The following is a 13,130-nucleotide window of genomic DNA, read 5'->3' as shown; positions in this document are numbered from 1 at the left end:
GGGCGAAAGTCTTTTCTCCATAGTAACAAATGATAGGACAAGAGGAAATGGCCTCAAGTTTCACCAAGGGAGGTTTAGTTGGATGTTATGAAACATTTTTTTCCTGAAAGGGTGGTCAGGCATTGGAACAGGCTGCCCAGGGAGGTGGTGGAGTCACCATCCCTGGAAGTGTTCAAGAAACATGCGGGACATGGTTTAATGGCCATAGTGTTAGTAGGTTGATGGTCAGACTAGGGGATCTTAGAGGTCTTTTCCAACTGACACAATTCTGTGATTCTATGAACTGAGCTAGAATATGTGTAATGATAGCAGTGGGGGCAGGAAGATGACTGAATGGAGCAATGTTTATAGATGACTCTCCTCTAAAGGAGGATTGCTTGGGTGTAAAAAAGAAATGGGGTCAGTGTCATGTCCCATTCCTTGAAGGAGGAGACAGTCAAGGCAGGAACTGCAAGTGGCATAGAAACTTTAGCAACTTCCCCCAACATCCCCTCCCTGGCAGTGGTGACATTTTTATCTGAGACATGGATATCAAAGAGTGTGGTGGAGTTAATTAACACACCCTGGAAGACATGGAAGTTGGGAATCTTGTTTGTGCCAATCTGACAACATGACCTCATTTGGAGGAATTAAAAGAGCTATAATCAAAGTGTAAGATCAGAAAATTGCACATTTCATGCTTTTATCTGTCACTGGCTGTACTAGAAGAAGAAAAGGAAAAAAAAAAGAAAGAAAAGGAGCAGCTGCCTCTGTGAGCTCTTAAGGATGGCATTACATCCCAAGCCAAGCCACCAGCTCTGCCACCACAGCCCAAGCAGTGTGCTGGAGGAGCAGGGAGCCCTTCCTCCAGATCTTTTGTGGCCCATAGGGTGGCACTGGGCTTGTGCCCCAGCTCCAGGGCTTGTGGTCCTGTCCCAACACCTGGCACTAGTGAGTGGCTCAGAGAGGCCTTTTCATAGAATCATTTAGGTTGGAAAAGACCTTCAATATCATCAAGTCCATCCCTATTCTCTCAAGTCCATCCCTATTCTCTCAAGTCCATCCCTATTCTCTCAAGTCCATCCCTATTCTCTCAAGTCCATCCCTATTCTCTCAAGTCCATCCCTATTCTCTCAAGTCCATCCCTATTCTCTCAAGTCCACTACTGAGCCATATCCACAGCTATAAAGCTTTTAAACACCTCCAGGGATGGTGACTCCTGGAGGTGTTTACCTTCCTGGGCAGCCTGTTCCAATGCCTGACCACTCTTTCAGGAAAGAAATGTTTCATAACACCCAACTAAATCTCCCTTGGTGCAACTTGAGGCCATTTCAGTGAAAAAAATATTCCTAATGTCCAGCCTAAACCTGCACTGGTGCATCCTGAGGCCATTCCTTCTTGTTCTATCCCTAGTTTCTTTCCTTCCTGGCTTGGAGGTGTTGCATGGTGCCTTACCTGAATGTTTATTCATGACATTGAAGCCCTCGGTGGTCTTTTTCTTTGCTCCCTTCCATTCAGGATGGTCAGTTAAGCAGCATGGTGTTTCTCATGTGCTAATAGATGATTTTTCTTGGACTCAGGTAGTGAAACCTCTCTTTGTTTCTCTCTGAGTGTGGAGCTCATGTGGGGCAACTCAGCACCTGTGTCAGCGTAACCCACAGGCTCTGGGGTGGGAGTCACCCAAAGCAATCATGTTCCTATACTGGTAAGTCCCCCAGTTCATATAGAGACAGGGTTTGTGCGCCACTGGGGAGCTTCTGCTGTGTGTGTATTGCTATGGTATGAGGGAGCATGGATTTGAGCAGTGTTTCTAGAGGAGCGCTGATGGGACGTAGCAGAAGGGAGCTGCTGCCTGAAGCGTCCTACCCTCATGTTTTGTGTAGTATCTGAATTTATCTGTAGTATCTGAATCTGTTGAGTATCAATGGGAGAGACCAAAGCGCTGATGTCTATGTGGTGGGAGCATCAAGAAAGAGTCACTTGTCCATTGTTTTTGCTCCAATATTTGCTTATTGTTAAGCCCTAATCCTGCTGTTCTCTGGGGGCTATGAAGTGGTGCTAGCCTGAAGCAGTGGTGTTGGAATGTGAGCTTTGGTGAGTGCCAAGGAGCATAACGTCACAGACAGGTTCCCAGCACTTGTAAATGGCAGGAAGTTGACTGCCCCTTGAATTACATGCCAGCATCTACAAAGCCCTGCTCCCCATGGGGAATGAGGGTTTGGTTTCAGCTAATTGCCTGGAGGAGCTCAGGAGGTGATGAAGGCTGCCAGTTGCTCCATTGAACTTCCTCCTTCCTGTGTCATTGCTGAGATGGTGGTTGGGCTTTCCCTGGCACTGTGCCTGGGTCACACCCAACAAAGGTACTTTATACCTGAGTGATATCTGGCCCTTGAGCTTTGCTGAAGCTGAGGGCTAGCATGGCTTTGTAGGAATGCCAAGTCCTCCCCCCTTTCCCTCCTAAGCATAGACCAGAATCCTCTCTCCATGCATTTGGATGTGCATAATGCCGTTGCTAGGCAGGACGTTTGAGTACTTGTGCACTGGCATGAGTCCAGGAGTCAGGAGAGCTGAACTTTGCACCCAGCGACTTCCACCTTCCCTGCTTCATTGTGCCAGTCCAGCTTCCCCTGCTGCCTCCTGACATGGAAAAGAGAAAATGTTCACCCACACTGCCAACAGATTCTGAGGGCTGTGGTTAAAGTAAAATGGCATTTAACTCAATTGACTCATTTTTGTAGTCTGGAGTCACCAGCAGCAAAGTAGAGTTTCTCTGTTAATATATGTGGTTATTGGCCATGTGAACCCATGGGGAGAGCTTGGACAGATGCTCAAAAGCCACAAACTGCATCAAGTACAAGTTGTAGGTGTTCAGTGAGACCAGGCAGTTCTTCTCCAGCAAGTCTGGTCGATCCCATCAGCCCATATTCTCTGCAGTTATTCATAGGGTCTACCCATATGGGTAAATCCCTTATTCTTCACAGTTCTTCTCCATCGACTCTGGTAAATCACATCATCTCTAAATGTGGCAGGTGTTCCCAAAAACTTGCATGGGAGATAGGGCAGTCTGAGGGCCAAGTGCTTACGCATGGAAGTAAGCTGTACTGTATGAACGACAGATTGGGAAAGGGAAAGTGCAGTCTTGTGTGTTCTATCCTTGACAGCTACAGTCTTCTTTTACTTTGGACTGATGAAATCAAGTGCAAGGTGGCAGACCCTGCAGGAGCTAAAGGACCCTTTCTTATGGGTCATATCTCCACATCCCTCTCTGGATCAGCTCTGAATGTCCATCTCTGAAGCTTTCAGCTCAAGAAGGACATAAGGACACGAAACTGCTGGAATGGGTTTAAAAGGCCCAGATAGCAGATTATTTTTTTTTCTCTCCAGCATTCATGTTACAGATCAGACATAGGTCCTGTATTGGCAAAAGGAGCCTTACTGGTATGCTGGTGATTGCTTTGAGTTGACATAACAGGGAGTGGGCATGTGGAGGGGGTGCCAGCTCTTCACTGCCAAGTGATTTGCTTGGGGGGTGCTTTGCCTGGGTGTTTTGTTAACTGCAAAACTTTACCTTCTCCTGCAGCTGGTCCTTTTGCCCAGGAACATGAAATGCAAGAAAATTCTGTGCTTTCTGCCTCATTTTTCCCCCTCCCTCCCCTCCCCCTCTTTTTTTTGTTGTTTTTTTTTTTGAGGGGGGGAGATGGGGCTCTCAGGACTTTACTGGAATTACCAGATGGTGCTGGTACATATGAGGAATTGGGATTTTGTGGCCAAAGGAGGACTAAGCAATAAATGCCTGGATGCAGATGTTTTAATTTGCATCTCATGGCCGTGTATCAAAAATAAATAGTGCTGCATTTCTTCAGCCATGTGGGGTTTCTCAGGCTCTGCACCCCCAGGCTCCCAGCCAACCCTTTGCTTTCAGGCTTACCAGCAGAGAAAAGGCAGATTCCTAGCATGCAGGTGGGGGTGGACACTGAGAGTCCATACCTGTGTGGCTGTGCTTGCAAGCTGTCTGCTGGAGACACAGGAGCAGCTGAAGGGCTCAGCACATGGCTACCATCAGATTAGCAGCATTAGTTCTGAAAGCAGGTTCCTGCTGCAGTCGATGGTCACATTCATTGCTTTGGACAGCCTGCTCTGAGGTAATTCAATTTAAGCACCCCAATGAGGGAGAAGCAAGAGAAATTAAAAAAAAAAAAAAAAAAAGGAAAAGCCCACTCTTTTCATACCTAAAATGCCTCATTGAAGGAACTGTAGCCACACAGTACAATTGATTTGCAGGAGCCCTAGGATTTCAGCCCGTGTGAGGATCAATAGGGAATGACACAGCGCTATTCAACCTAAGACTTGACACTAATTCCTTCCCAGGCTTTGGTCTGGGGGCAGTAGGGTTTAGGAGGGCACTCGACTGCATTTCAAACAGCAAACTGGCCACATATGTCCTCTGCCTTTATTTCATTAGGCAAATCCAGTAGGAGAATTCCAATGACAGACCCTCATTCTGAAGTTGCCATGGCTGCACGAGGCAGTGCTGGACTTGCGCTGGCAAAGGCCAGCAGCAGATTTTCTAAGTATTTGCTGCTTTCCTAATTGTGTGACTGGTTTTGAGGCTCTCCTTGTATGAAGGAAGTGTTTTGGTCCTTTCCACTTCTCAGGCTGCCCTCAAGGCCTGCCTCTGTCCAGGGTTTGGGGGTATGCAAGAGGTGAGTTTGTAATGCACTAGGGAGCTTTGCCCAGCATGGTGCTGAGGAGGATGTCTCTATCTCCAGCAGAGTCGTTTGTATTTTAACTGCACCTTTCCAGCAGCTGGAAAAGAAGGCAAAAAGATGCCACAAATGTTTTTGAAGTCAGTGCTAGACTTGCAGAAGCAGCCAGCACTCCCAATACCCAGCCACTCATGTCACTGCCTCATGAACATCACTGCTTAGCTGTGCAAGGAGCTGCCTCCCGGAAAACACAGGGAACACCTCTGTGGTTCCCTGGTTAGTCAGTGCAGACCTTTGGGGTGCAATCCAAAGGGCAGGCAAAATCAGATAAAAAGTTTTGGGGTTTGTGTGGGACAGCCTCTTCTGCAGCTGGCAGGTTGGTTTAGATTGGGGGTTTAAATATTAGCAGTTTAAATTAGATGGAACCGGTTTTCAAGTAACCTGCCTAGGGTTTAAAACAAATTGGCAAGTAATATTTGACCCCTGCTTTTCCTGTGAGGTAACTCAGTTCTGCAGTCTTTTGTCTTTCAGTGTGCTTTGTGTACAACAGTCATGTACTGGAATGTTTCATGCCAACACGTGCACAATTGTCACAGAGTAAAGCAAAGCTCCTGTGACTGACTGTGTGCAGTAATGATCAAAAAGGTGGAGTTTTAGAGTCTGCACTGACACAGAAATACTCTGTGGGGTTCTATTGAATACTCTGCTCTGAAATGTGGATGGATCATAATCAAATTCCCATCAATTGCTCCCACCTTTAACTCTAAAGGAGGCATGGAGAAATATCTGCTTTTTGTTAGAAGCTTAAGAACACAGTCCAATCATTTCATTAATGATTTCCTCAGGATTAGATTTCCAAAGCCATGTGCAACCATTTCATTGTGTGCCTCCTTATTAATATTAAACACCATTTAAGTCCCCCTCTGGCAGTTGAAAAATGCCTCTTTGTGGTCCGTGAGTCCCATTTCCTTGACTGTGTTACCTCTGAAATGTGTAGTGTCCCAATTTACTGTTTTATTTGGCTGTGTCTGCCTTTTTCAGCCAGCCTCTGGGGATCTTACTTTGTGATTAAATAATAATGTGAGAGATTGTTTCTTTGAGAAAAAAAGTTAAAAAACAACAGTAATACGATGGGGGTGATGTGGCATGAGTGGCGAGACTGCTGTTGTTTGGTGTTTGTTTATTCAGCCCATGATGAGAGCTCCTGGGATGTGCTGTCAGAGAACGTGCCAGGAGATAAGCAGCTGTCTGCTGTAGCGAGCAGCAGATCACGACCTGCCTTTCATGGCCACTGCTTCACTGACAGAGCCCTGGAGAAGACTGCCCAGAGAGGCTGTGGAGTCTCCTTCTTTGGAGAGATTCTGAACCCACCTGGATGTGTTCCTGTGTGACCTGCCCTAGGTGATCCTGCTCTGGCAGGGGTGCTGGACATAGTGATCTCTGGAGGTCCTTTCCAACCCCCAACATTCTGTGATTCTGTGATCCTTGGAAACGCCAGGTTTTCCATGCTGGGAAGTCCCTACTGCTCCCCATGGCATTTTCCACTTCACAGAATCCCAGCATGGTGGGCTTGGAAGGGACCTCTGGGGACCTCAAGTCTAGCAGGCTGTCCAGGACCACAATGTCCAGGCAACTTTGGAATCTCTTCAGAGAGGGAGGCTCCACAACCTCTCTGCTCAGCCTGCTCCAGGGCTCTGGCACACTCACAGTGAAAAGGTTTTTCCTTGTGTTTATGTGGAACCTCTTGTGTTCTTCACCAGTAGCTGAGCAAGGTGTTGGGGCAACCTGTCATTGCACTTTGCTTCTGCATGGACAGGCTGTTCCTCAGAAAACATCTCCTTCAAGATTCAGCATTCAGCATTGCAGTAGAAAATTCTTCAGTCCATTAGTGAACATCATCTAGAATCCAACATGAATGAGGAAGAAATTATTTACTGTGAAGGTGGTGAGGCACTGGCATGGGTTGCCCAAAGCAGTTGTTGATGTCCCATCTCTGGAAACATTCCAGGTCAGGTTGGTTGAGGCTCTGAGAAACCTGATCTAATGGAAGGTGTCCCTGCCTGTGGCAGAGAGGGGTTGGAACTAGAAGATCTTTAAGGTCCCTTCCAACTCAGACCCTTCTATGATTCTATAATTAGTGACCTTCAGGGTCCTCATGCACTCCCCTGGAGAAGGGCAGACTGAGAGGGGATCTTCTCAATGCTTACCAATATCTAAAGGGTGGGCATCAAGAGGATGGGGCCAGACTCTTTTCAGTGGTGCCTAGTGACAGGATAAAGGGCAACAGGTACAAACTACAACTCTAGCTGGTATGGGCATCTGCCATTGTGAGGGTTTCAGGACCGGCCAGTGCTGGCCTTCCGAGTGCTGGGCGGTGTATCATGATCTACATGCCACAGAGTGTGTCCTAGGATGGGTAAGCCTATAAATACTAATTATTAATGTCCATGCCCCTATGTTTAGGTAGAAATGTCCATGCAATGGAGTGGAGTCAAACACAAAGTAGTGCCAATTTCCTAACTCACTTTCTCGTATCGCCAGCCTCAGAGTTTGAGTCGTTGTTGGATATGGTGAGCTGTTGTCTTGACTCATAGAAATTTAGGAGTTTGATTTGGGGGTGGGGGGAGGGGAAGAAAGAAAAAAAAGCGAAAGAAATAACAGAAAACAACATCCAGAATTCCTTCCATCTGTGGCCAGTGCCAGTGTCTGCTTAACGCCACTGAAAGCCTTTCACGGGTTGTTACTGAAACCAAGCAGTACTTAAACTGTGTGGGATTATCTCTGTTTTCTAAGTAGTGTTAACCTGCCAAGGTAGAGGTTTCTAATCTTAGCTGCCCGATGAGCTGCACACTCTGTGCCATGCTGTTAGTTTGTGCATAGCTGCAGTGAGGTGCGTGAAACCTGATGGGTGACGTTCCCAAGCTCTCAATAGGAACAAGCTCCTGGATCAGCTTTTCAGGCAGAACGCTCAGTTCATCTCTTCTGGTTTCATTTAGTGTCCTGAAAGGGCTGAGTTGAACCTTTCTCCCAAGTATTTATTTTCAGGAAGGCAAATGATCTCGGTAGCAGAAGGGAGAGAGATGGATGGATGCTGAAGTGGACCATCATGAGCTCTCTTTGTCTGGAGGAGATGCTTTGTCTGTAAGGGCAAAGAGGATTGTTCTGCATGCAGAGACCATCAGGGGGACTGATTTATGATGGCTGTTGCAATGCAACCATGCAGTTCAGGTTTACTCCAGCTTCTATCCAGTATTTAGTTCATTAAGGTGTTGACACAATTCTGCTGACATTTTTCTTGAGTGGATTATGCTCACAGCCAGTTTTTCAAAGCAGACAGATGGCTTTTCAAACAGAGCATGCCCACAGAATTTTTTTTTTCTCTTTTTTTTTTTTTTATGGTGTCTTGAGAATTATGACAGCTCTGTCAGAGGGGGCTGGTTTGTCACTAATTTGCTTGTGACAGATGATTCAAAATCGTTTTTTAGCTTGCTCAAATAAACCAGCTGTTTAAAAATAAAAAACCACAAGGAGGCTAAGCCAGAGATCAGTTGGTCTGTACATGAATGGAACGGCACTATTTTGATCAGTCCATTTCTGTTTTTAGATTGCTGTGAAATACGAATGGCTGCAAAATATTGGAAGTGTTCTCAGGAGGAGTGTTTTTCTCCTTGGAACCTGGAGATGTGTGGTGCATTGCCTTGGATGAAATCTGTAATCTGAATTGCCTGGCTACTGACATGTGAAATCAGAATATGCGTAAGGGAGGGCGGGTTCACACATGGGCTGTGAAGTAGCTTGGCTTCTGGGGATGTCGGGTACAAGTCTTGGCAGGGGGGATCAGGCTATCATCTGCCCGCAAGGACATATCAAATCTCAAGTAGCTTCCCTTAAATGAGCGTCTCAGATAGTCCCTAGGCAAAGGCACAGTCTGTGGGCCAGTCCAAGAAAGATTTCCGTGCTTTGCCCTCACCCTGAAAAGGAAGAGGAGATACGTGTCCCTGCCCATGGCAGGGTCCTTGGAACTACATGATCTTTAAGGTCCCTTCCAACCCAAACCAGTTTATATGACTCTATCCAAAGAAGATAACATTGACTCAGGTGAAGCTCTTTTTGTGTCATCTTGTGGATCTGTGTCCACAGATGCTGCTGCGTGACAGGACATTTGGACCATGTGGACACTAGGAAAAAGTTCTTTACAATGAGTAGTGAACAGGTTGCCCAGAGAGGTGGTAGAGGCCCCATCCCTGGGGACATTCAAGGTCAGACTTGATGAGGCCCTGAGCAGCCTTATCTAGTTAAAGATGTCCTTGTACACTGCAGCGAGGTTGGATAAGATGACCTTTGAGGGTCCCTTCTGACCCAATTCATTTCACGGCTCTATTCTTCATGTTCCTGTTGCCTAGGGAGATTTGGCCATGCTGCAGCAGAGGACAGGCTTCTGGGAATCTTTCCCCAGACACCCCAACTAAGAGGACACAAACTGCTTCAAGGTGCTGGGTCTTTGTTGTCATAATTTTACCTCTCTGATGTGTGGCTCTCCCAGGTTTTGGGCTTAGTTGTTCTTGATGTTGTAAGGATGTCCACTTGGAGTTGCTTCTTGTTCCAAGAAGATTTCTCTGTTTCTTGTACCTCCAAGATCAAGTCCAACTGATCGCCCAACCCTAACTAATCAATTAGACCATGGCACTAAGTGCCCTATCCAGTCTTTTCTTAAATACCTCCAGGGACGCTGACCCTACCACCTCCCTGGGCAGCCCATTCTGATGGCCAATCTCTCTTTCTGGGAAGAACTTTTTTCTAAGATCAAGCCTAAGCTTCCCCCCTGTGCAGCTTGAGACTGTGTCCTCTTGTTCTGGTGCTGGTTGCCCGGGAGAAGAGACCAACCACCACCTGGCTACAACCTCCCGTCAGGTAGTTGTAGAGAGCAATAAGATCTCCCCTGAGCCTCCTCTTCTCCGGGCTTCCTCCCAGATAGCACAGAGCTGCCCACGCAGTCCCAGGGCTTGTTGTCATTCTTGTATTGAGCTGGATTCCCTGCATTTGGGTTGCAATTGGCATTGTTCAGCTGGGACAAATTCATGTCACCAGGGAGTGAGGCAATCATGTTGCCATCCCTGTGTGACGTGCATCCCCACGTGATGTTTACCAGTATAGAGACACTTGCAAGCCATCATTGTTTCTTGGCTGTGAACATTGTTTTCAGGGACTCAGGCAGTGCAAATCCAGTGTTAGGCACTGGCAAAAAGGGAACTGTGAGATAAATCCTTCCTCTGAGGAATGGGGGAGCAGAGGGCTGCTCCTGCTGCTGGAAGATGCTGAGCTGTGACTCACCCAACACATCTGGTTTGTTCTAGAAGCTGAAGGAGGGCTGCTGATCAGTTGCTCCTCCATAGTGCTGCTGTAATATCTGTGGTCTCCTCTGAGACCCCACCAAGCCTGGGTGGTTTGTAGGTCAGGTGGCAGGGATGTGTATGTGACATTTCAGTCAGCCAAGGTGTGCCTTCTGAATAGTTGTACAACCAGCTGCAGCGAGTGCTGCACTTTGGGTGACATTAGGGAGAAGAGCAGCTCAGGTTCCTGGTGAATACTGAATTTTGATAGCCAGGTGCATCTCCTGGCTTTTGTTTCTATGTATCCTCTGGCAGCAGAACTTTGTCGCTTCATGGCACTTGGGATATCAATATTGCATAAATATTCATTTTGGCATTTCTGAACATGACTCCTTAATGCAAATTTAATGTAAGACATTTTTCCTGATGGTTACAAATCGGATTGACATCCTGTTAGTCACTTCACCTTTACACGCTCTGGGAAGATACAGAAGCAGGCTTTTGCTCAGGAAGTCGCATTTGTATTTGTGTTCTTGAGGGTCCTGGACAGAGCAGTTCAGATAGATTCACTGTGGCACTGTGGGATGTGGTGTTTGTATGGACACATAGCTTGGTCTGCTCCTGCTAGAGAAGGGCCCCAGGCTGGGTACCACACCCAGGGGCAAAGAAGGGTGGGTAACTGGTCTCATAGCTGGGGATATGCAGCCACTGCCATGTGGGATCTGATGCCAGGGTGCAAGGATGGAGCAGTGGCATGGGGAGAGGGGTACCATGTGCCATCACTTCCCTTGCCAGGGAAGGGTAAATACCTTCCTCTGTGGCTCCCTAAGGCCAGGCCTGAATCACCTCTCAAGGGGTGACATGACAAGATATGCACGTGAGGAAGACCTGCTCCCTCTGCCCACTGTGCTGGCTGCTGCCTTCCTTGGGGAGCTGGGTGCCATTCTTCAGAAGGTGCTTCAGTCCCTTCTGTGGGAGCTGCTGTTCTCGGGGGGACAGATGGGATTTGAGACAGGAGCTGGGACTGTTCCACAGCACCAGGTGATAGGGCAGACCTGAGTACGCGATTGCTGCTGTCAGTCCTGAGCGTTACGTGTGGCCCCTGACTCTCTCCTCCCTGTCTGTCTGTGCGTCCTCAGGGCCAAGGAGACCTCCTGAAGAATGCCAAGAACGAAGCCCTGGAGAACATGAAACAGATCCAGCTGGCATGCCTGTCGTGTGGATTGAGCAAGGCTGGAAGCGGGCAGGGGGATGCCAAGTCCAAACGGGGCCTGGAGGCAATACAGGAGAAGGACACCGGCGACGAGAGCGGGCGGCTGTGAGGGGAGGCAGAGCTGTCACAGCCCTGGGCACAAGATTCAGTAACTCGTGTTTTTTTAAAAGCGTTTAACAATGCACACAAGAATGCCCTCTGCAGGGTGCTGATAGTATTGAGAGCCTCACAGTGTCAGTATTTTAATGCAGTTAATTGAAGTTGAATCCCACTAGCAAGATTCCTGACGGAGCCGAGCTGCCTGCGTGCCAGCGCCTGCCCGTGTGAGCCCTGCAGACGCCCTCCCGTGCATCATCACATTAGCCATTCGCTAATTTATTCCTTTGTCATCTTTGAATAGGCCTCTTCATCCCGCAGATCAAACCAAACAGAGAGCTCTTGTATCAGTCCTGTGCTTTATTTCACTCCCCAGCTTTTATGATTTAACGATAGGGTTACATTTGTGCTGCTTAAACAAACCAGAACGCAACGGTGAATGTCATTGACAGCTGATTTTTGTGAGGGCAAAAGCAGTGGTTTGCTGCAGGGCCTGAATGCCTATTTTTTAATGAACAATTCAAATGAAGTAAATGAGTTATTAAGCAGTCAGTGTTGCTGGGCAGCTAATAAGATTGGAGGTGTAGATTTCACTGATTTTTAGCAAACTGCTCTTCAGGCCACACCCAGATAGCACACACTAACCTACGAACTAGCTGGTGTGTTTCATCCCAGTAAATCATTGCTACCTTGTAGATCTTCAGGACAGCAACAGTTGTTGCTGGCAGGCATTAACCTGTGTAGTAATGAGCAGAGCTACTCTCAGCTCTGTAACTCGGAGATCTGTGAGCATCCTTCAGTCGTCATAGGCGCTGAAGGTGAGCTTTAGGCTGTTCTGATCCACCCTGTGGTGCCAGTGGTAAAAGGAAGGTTTTGCAGGCGTCACAGGCTCTGAGCTTTACTGCCAGAGGTGTGATGTCATAGCTTGCTCACCACCTTCTGCTTAGGTGCTGAAGTCAGCTGGATGAAGCAAGCAGGATCTGACCTGTTCAGGATCGCACAGGATCGTTCAGGATTGCCGTAGAACTGTGAAACAAGGCTGCAGAATGGCTACAGCCATAGTGTGGAGAAGCAGTTTGGAGAAAGCACAGGGTCACAGCATTCTTGTGCAGCAATTACCATCTTCAGGGTGGTTCTGAGAATTGGATGCCTCTTTGTGCTGCTGTAGAAGGGAGGCAGAGAACATCAGGAGGTCAAGCATCCTCGTCCCTCCCTGCGTCCAGCTCGTGTGTGCTCACAGCACTCATTTCAATACTTTTAAGTACTGTGCTTTGAGTGTGGTATTTGTGTTACCTTTAACAGGACTAAGTGTTTTATGGTTATGGAAAAAAAAACACCCCAACAACAAACCACAAAACCCCCAAGACTATATTTATTTAAAGCATTGCTTTTATTTTGAAAAGCTACTTTTAAAATTAATTTGATTAACAAATATGCTAATTTTCTGAACTTAACAAGAAGTAATGGCTGACAGTTTGACCATTGGAGAATCTTATATAGCTACTGTGTTTAAGTTATTTTTGACTTCTGGATAACACTATTATGTTCATGTTGCACATTACTGAGAGAGTAAAGCTATGAAACATCTTTGACCCATGTTTTCTTAAAGTGATTTAACACAGAAGGTGACCAGCAAGATGTGGATAAAAGTTACAGTGGGTAAGTTGCCTGAGAGCCAGTCCTGCTCTCTTAAGAGGAACTGTGTTACTACAAAGGTTATACCTCAGGTGCCTTAAATATAACTGAAGTTCAAGTACAAGTTGCCATGCTTGTTCAGATCCAGCCCTAAATCTTCCCTTTATCTCT

General features: G+C 47.0%; 1 protein-coding gene across 1 annotated transcript in view; it reads left to right on the top strand.

Annotated features, from left to right (window-relative positions):
- PLCL1 (phospholipase C like 1 (inactive)) overlaps positions 1 to 12,916 on the top strand; it is a 202,400-nt gene extending 189,484 nt beyond the window's left edge. The window contains exon 6 of the mRNA XM_068137945.1: positions 11,155 to 12,916. Coding sequence (XP_067994046.1) covers positions 11,155 to 11,337 — 183 coding nt within the window. The 3' untranslated portion in view covers positions 11,338 to 12,916. The remainder of the gene's footprint in view (positions 1 to 11,154) is intronic.
- Positions 12,917 to 13,130: the final 214 nt, after the last annotated feature.

This window comes from Melanerpes formicivorus, unplaced genomic scaffold (genome assembly GCF_026170545.1).
Source record: "Melanerpes formicivorus ecotype bairdi unplaced genomic scaffold, bMelFor1.0.p_v2 SCAF_5, whole genome shotgun sequence".
NCBI classification, from domain to species: domain Eukaryota; kingdom Metazoa; phylum Chordata; class Aves; order Piciformes; family Picidae; genus Melanerpes; species Melanerpes formicivorus.
The sequence above is the reverse complement of the archived record's forward strand: the minus strand, read 5'-3'. Positions and strand labels throughout refer to the sequence as shown.